General features: G+C 39.3%; 1 protein-coding gene across 1 annotated transcript; it reads left to right on the top strand.

Annotated features, from left to right (window-relative positions):
* Positions 1 to 4128: 4128 nt before the first annotated feature.
* On the top strand, positions 4129 to 4770 carry LOC110683640. The gene has a single exon (XM_021860033.1). It carries the CDS (start codon positions 4129 to 4131, stop codon positions 4768 to 4770), a length of 642 nt encoding a protein of 213 aa, XP_021715725.1.
* The last annotated feature ends 1755 nt before the right edge of the window (positions 4771 to 6525 follow it).

Raw genomic sequence — 6525 nt, 5'->3', positions numbered from 1 at the left:
CCAAAACGTTTTAAAAGAGTCAGAAACATTGGATGTTTTCTTATTTAAAGAGGAGTGGTCGAACACACCCATGGTTCGACCGAACCAACCCCGTAATTCGGTCGAACCTGCTCTCGTTTCGATCGTACCATTTCACGAGCTTCGCACATGATAATTAATAAGATCGAACGACTAAGATTTGATTAGTGTCATTTATGTCACTCATTTGGCCTCTTTTAGGATGATTTTTATGCTATTTTATTGCCCTTTTCCTTAGTTTTTTCTTAGTTTTATTCTTTATTTCGTTAGTTTGTGCTTTCCATAGTTAGTTTCCTTGTTTTGTGCATTTCTTTGTTTATTTGTTCTTTTTCCCTTTTATTTGTTTGTTTTCGTTTGTTTTTAGGTTATGATCGTATTTCCAAGGATTCCTGAGCCTTCCTCTCATATTTCTCATCAATTTGGACGCCTCATGTTCGCCTTTTGGAGCTTCAAGTTTGAAAAAACGCAAAGAGAAAGTCAAGAGATCGGCGCACGTATGCGGTGGGCGCGTCATCTTTGCCATGAATCCACCAAAATGGCCCTTTCAAGACTGCACACCTTGATGTTCATCATCATCATAAAGACGAGCGCACGAGGACAAGTTTGGACGAAGAAGAGGGGGGGCTCCCCTGCTGCCAGGTGCGGGCGCGCACGAGGGTGGTGCGGCCGCGCACCTAGGTGGAGCGGGCGCGCCTTGTGCGGGTGCGGGCGCGCCTGCCAGGGCCCCTGTTCCGTACCCTTTTTCCCGCGGTCGTGCCTCTCCTCTGATGCGACCGCGCCTTCCGGGGTTTCTTTTGGGATGAACTAACTAACTCTTCTTTTGTATCTTTCCTATATATAGTTTTTCCTTCTAATTTTAGAGAGAGAGAATTAGAATAAAATTAGAATCAGTTTTAGATAAAAAATTAGAGAGATTTTTTAGAGAGAGAAACTCTAGATTTTTAGAGAGAGAATTTCATGGTGGATTGTTGATGATTGAAGATTTCTCCATTTCCTTTGATTTTTGATCAAGTTTGTAAGGATTCCTTTTCTTTAATTCAATCTTTAGTTTGATTTGAATTGTTTGTTGAATGTTCAAGTTTGATTGAAGTTTGATTGATTGAAGTTTGATTTTAGCTTGTTTGATTTGATCATGATGAAATTGTTGCTTAGTGTTATTTGGATTTTGACTTCAATGGCTAGTGAATAGATAGCTTGCTAGGTTAATGGTAAAGCATGTATGAGTAATGGATTAAAGCTAATTGGGGAAAATTGATGGAGTTGACTATGTGATTAAATTAGTTGATGATCATGTCCATTTGTGTGATTAATTAAAGAGTAGCTAACTTTGATTGTTGCACTAGATTGCATTGTAAGTTCGCATTGATACGGACCATTGATTTGTGGCTTGCAATTATCGATTGAGGTGTCTTGTGATGTTTCCTACTTAGAGTTTATCGTAGTTGACGCTAGTTAGACCTCTAGGAGAATAGCTTGATATGCTCTCTTGGTTGCATGATTGATTTTCCCTCACATTGCTTGACTTAGTCAATTTGACCTCCCAATTAGTTGAATCTGTTATGATTACATGTGGATCCTAGCCCTAGTGTTTATTACATTTGATTTCTTCTCGTTTATTAGTAGTCTTTGTCCTAGCATAACATTCACACCCAATCATTACATTTTGGAATAGCTTGACCATAGACAATAGATAATCGCCAACCATTCCTTTGGGTTCGACCCTCAACTTACCATTATACTTGTGTAGGGGTGTGTTAAGTGTTTACAAATTTTGTTTGGCCTTGGGTAGGGGCTAGCTTTAACGACCTAATCTCAACCCGCGTAAAAAATAGCGCCGTTGCCGGGGAACGGTGTTGTGATTGTGTATTGTTGATTAAGTCTATTCCATCTTACTCAAAAATACAAAAGATTTTTCTTCCTTCTTTTAGGCTACACTTGTAGCCGCGTTAATAACAATTTCTTTTGAGTTTTTGCATGCATAGTGGAACTCGTGTTAGGACCTTAGTTCCTTTGGATCCGAAAATAAAAAGAACTCTTTCACGAAGAAGGGTAGCCAACCGGTCTTTGAGCCTAAGTTCCTCAACTGAAGAAGAGTTTGAGGAAGAAGAAGAGCAAGCCATGGGAGAGAATCCAAGAGTAACTTTTAAGGAGTTGGGAATTCCCGGTGCTTATATGTTTGAGAGTGGCATTGCTCCACCTACAACACCGGCGAATGATTTAGAAATTAGACTGGCCATGATTACTTTGATAGAAAGGAGGCAATTTAGTGGATCCAAGAGTGAGAGCCCGTTGAATCACCTAAAGGAATTTTAGAAGTATTGTAATACTATCAAGGTGAACGGCATTTCTCAAGAGTTCATTCGGCTAAAGTTGTTTCCCTTTTCTCTAATTGGTCGTGCCTTAGATTGGTTGGATAAAGAAGTTAAGCCAAATTCCCTTAGGAAGTGGGATGAAGTTACCAAAGCTTTCTTGTCTCGCTTTTACCCACAAAAGAAGACGGCGGAGGCTAGAGCCTTGATCCAAGGATTCAAACAAAGGCCCAATGATAATCTCTATGAATCATGGGAGAGGTACAAGGATTACCAAAGAGAGTGTCCACATCATGGAATTCCTACCTATCAAGTGATACAAATGTTCTATGGAGGCTTGAGCGCTCAAGGCAAGTCATGCCTAGATGGAGGAGTCGGAGGTCCTATAATGAATAGGACGGAAGAAGAGGTAGTTGACATAATCGAGGATGTGGTGAGATACTATAGAGATTGGCAAGAAGGAGAGAGGGAGTCTACGAGCAAGAGTGGCTTGACGGTTTATTCGGTGGATCATCTCAACGCGATTAACAACTTGTCTTCCCAAATTTTAAATCTAGGGAAGGAAGGGACGTCGATCAAAGCAAAGCTTGAGAGTGTTTCTACGAATTCATTGAGTCTTCCCTCCCAATCCAAAGGGAGAGGTACATTTTCTAACTCTTCTCCTTCTACTTCCAATAATATGCCAAGTGGTTGTCTATTTTGTGATTCTTGTGGATCTTATGATCATGATTCTTCCATGTGTTCTCAAACTTTTGTTCATGGATGTGATGATGTTGAAATTAATGAATGTGAACATGTGAACTTTGTGTCTAATGCCAATGGTGGTCAAAGGTTTGATGGACCTAAGAATTTTAGTAATAGGAATTCTCACCCCCAAGGTGGTTTCGATAACTACAACAATGGAGGCTATAGGAACCAAGGAAACCAAGGTTTTCGAGGTAACTATAACAACCAAGGCTATAGTAATCAAAACCCGAGCCATGGGTATGGTAACCAAAGTCAATCTCAAGGCTTTGGTAATCATTACAATAATGGTGGCAATAATCAAGGTCGTGGCAATTGGAACAACAACCAAAATCGGGGAAGTTTTCAAAATAACAACCAAAGGGGACCCCCACCCGGTTTTTCTCCAAAGCCTCAAGGCAATGGTGAAAATTCTTATTCCCAACCATCATCATTTAAGACAAATTTGGAAGAACTGATTGATAACCAAACCAAGATCATCAACACATATATGGCGGTGAGTGACAAGAAATTTAATGAAATGATGAGTCATAACAAAATGCTTGAGACACAAATAACCCAACTAGCCAATACTCTAAAGGATTGGGCTAGTCCATCCTCTTTGCCTTCTCAAGGAGTGGAACCTAAGAAACCCGTTTATTCTATCACCACTAGGAGTGGAAGAGTTCTTAATGAGGGAGCTTCTAGGTCCATTGAGGAGGATGAGGAGAGGAGTGACCCAAGAGTGGAAGTTGAGAAGGTTGAGTCTAAGAGTGTGAGTTATAAGGAGGTGCAAGAGAAAAAAAGGAGTAGTAAGAAAGAGCGTGAGGAAGTGCGGAGACCCGACCTTCCATACCCACAAAAATTCTTGAGGCACAAAATTGAGGAGCAATTTGGAAAGTTTATTGCTACGCTCAAGGAATTTCACCTTTCTATCCCCTTCACCGATGAAATTACCCAAATTCCTAGGTACTCTAAGTTCCTTAATGAGATTTTGAGTGGGAATGTGCAATGAATTGATTCGGTTGAAGTTGGGAGTTGTTGTAGTGCTTTGATTCATAATAATTTGCCCAAGAAGATGGAGGATCCGGGAAACTTCTCCATTCCATGTGAGATCAAAAGGAAAATGTTTAATAATACTTTTTGTGATCTTGGAGCTAGTGTGAGCGTCATGCCTTATTCCATTTTCAGGAAACTCGAGCTAGGTGAGCTACTCCCATCTAACATAACCCTTCAATTGGCCGATCGGACTATTATGATTCCAAAGGGGAGAGTTGAGGATGTTCCTCTTAAGATAGGAGGGTTCACTATTCCCGTTGATTTCATTGTGCTTGAGATTGCGGAAGATGACCATATCCCTATCATTTTAGGAAGAATTTTCTTAGCCACTTCGGGAGCCTTAATAGATGTGAAAGGAGGCCGCATTACCTTGAGAATTGGTAAGAAAGAGGAAAGCTTTAAGTTGAAACCAATGCATGAGTCTTTGTCTCTTGTGCAAGGAATTATGTGTGCTAATTCCCCTCACTCTATTGATAATGTGTGCATGATTAATTCTTCAACTAACGATGTTCTTGAGAATAGTGATGATGTTCTTTCAAGTTTTGATGGCAAGAAGGTTAGTGAAGAGAAAATGATGATTCCCAAGTTACGAACGGGGAGGAAGTTGAAATACCTCATTGGTTTGAGCTCTATCCTCAAGATGGAGAGGATGTTTTCATGAGTATGGATGGTGAGGAACCATCTACAATGAGAAACAAGCCAAAGAAAAAGGCTCGTGATTCTAAGAAGAAGAGAGAGAGAAAGAAGTTACAGAAAGAAAAATTTGCAATCGAAAAGTCTTTGAAGGAAGTTTCATCAAGCAACAACAACAGGTTGCTAGAAGTTGAAAAAGACTTTTCTTTTTCCGCTACCTTGAAGAAGGTGGTGTTCTTTGACCCTCCATGATTTGGAGGAAGGGTCGAGCTTAGGACCATAAGCAAGCGCTTCCCGGGAGGCAACCCGGAGATTTCTAACTTTTCTTTTTGATTTTTGAATTTCACTTATTTTTCCTTCTTTTATTTTCTTTTCTTTCACTTTTTTACTTGATTGGATTTGTAGGTTGCATTTTTGGGATTGGATTTCATTAAGTGAGCATAAAGAATGAGAAGGTGTTTTGCGATTTTTGATGTGATTATACTCGATTTTATCGAAATTTAAGGTAAAAGGGTAAGAATCTTGGTATGGTAAGTTAGGGATTTTGTGCTTTAAAGTTTAAGGAAGTTTGCTCTTGGTGAATTTTTATGGTGGGTTCATGAAATTCTAGTTTTGGACCCACTACAACGGGATTTTTCTACTCCCTATGTTGGTGTTTATTATCATCATTATTCGTGTACCCACCAATGATCGCACCGAGATCTAAAAAAGAGAGAGAGAGCTTGGCTGGGCTCAGGTGCGGGCGCGCACCTGGCTGGTGCGGGCGCGCATCAAGCTGGTGCGGCCGCGCACCTGCCTGGTGCAGGCACGCATCAGCCCGTGCCGCCCCCCCTATCTTCCTTCCTTCCTTTCTTCTTTCATTTCCCCTTATTCCTCCTTCATAGCTTCGACCCCCATCATCCTCAAACCCTCAAGATCGCACCGCTCACTTCAACAACTCATCAAAATTTCAACTCAAATCACTCAAATTTTCATTCCAAATTCACTAAAACCTTCTACATTTTCATCCAAACCATCAAATTCATACTACTTTCATTAAATTAAACCTCCAATCTCTCTCCTCCATACTTGGGTATAATTTGGGGTTTTTCTATTTGGTGGAAATTGGTGGTTAAAAGTGGTTCAATCTTTTCATATATGGTATAATCATCTTCTCTAGCTTTTAATTGCTCAATTATGTCATATATTTGCAAGTTTTGATTTGTTCATGAGCATGAATAGTGGTAGTACCAACTTTGATAATTTTGATGATTGATATTGGTTTTTGGTTGATTATTTGAGTTGTTTGTCATTTGATTTTATCTCACATTGTGTTGTTTGTTGATTTTGTAGCATTTGTGAGCAATTTTGGTGAGAATTTTGGAATTTAAATTTTGGTAGTTTGGGTATGTAGACACCTAAAAATGTCTCCCCAAAACCAAACCCGATGATGAACAACCTTTCACCGCCATTATTGGTCGGGTTGAGTATTTAATTTTTGGAGTGCTTAAATCCATATTCAATCCCAATAAATTTCATAAAAACAACCTAATTCCTAGCCCATTTCCCCAAACCATAACTAATTTTCCTCTTTTCGTGCCTTTAAACCCAAAATAATTCATTTCGTGTCCTTTAAAATCATTTATTTCGTGTCCTTTTTATAAAAACGTTTAATCCAGTTTATTTTGATCCATAATCAACCAATTATTAAATAATTGGATTGGGCTTTAAAAGAGCTTTCCAACGATATATTATAAGTCCAAATCCGAGTTATAACGAATAAGTTATGGCAAAAATATTAAAC

This window comes from Chenopodium quinoa, unplaced genomic scaffold, assembly GCF_001683475.1.
Source record: "Chenopodium quinoa cultivar QQ74 unplaced genomic scaffold, ASM168347v1, whole genome shotgun sequence".
Classification (NCBI taxonomy): Eukaryota; Viridiplantae; Streptophyta; class Magnoliopsida; order Caryophyllales; family Amaranthaceae; genus Chenopodium; species Chenopodium quinoa.
The sequence above is the reverse complement of the archived record's forward strand: the minus strand, read 5'-3'. Positions and strand labels throughout refer to the sequence as shown.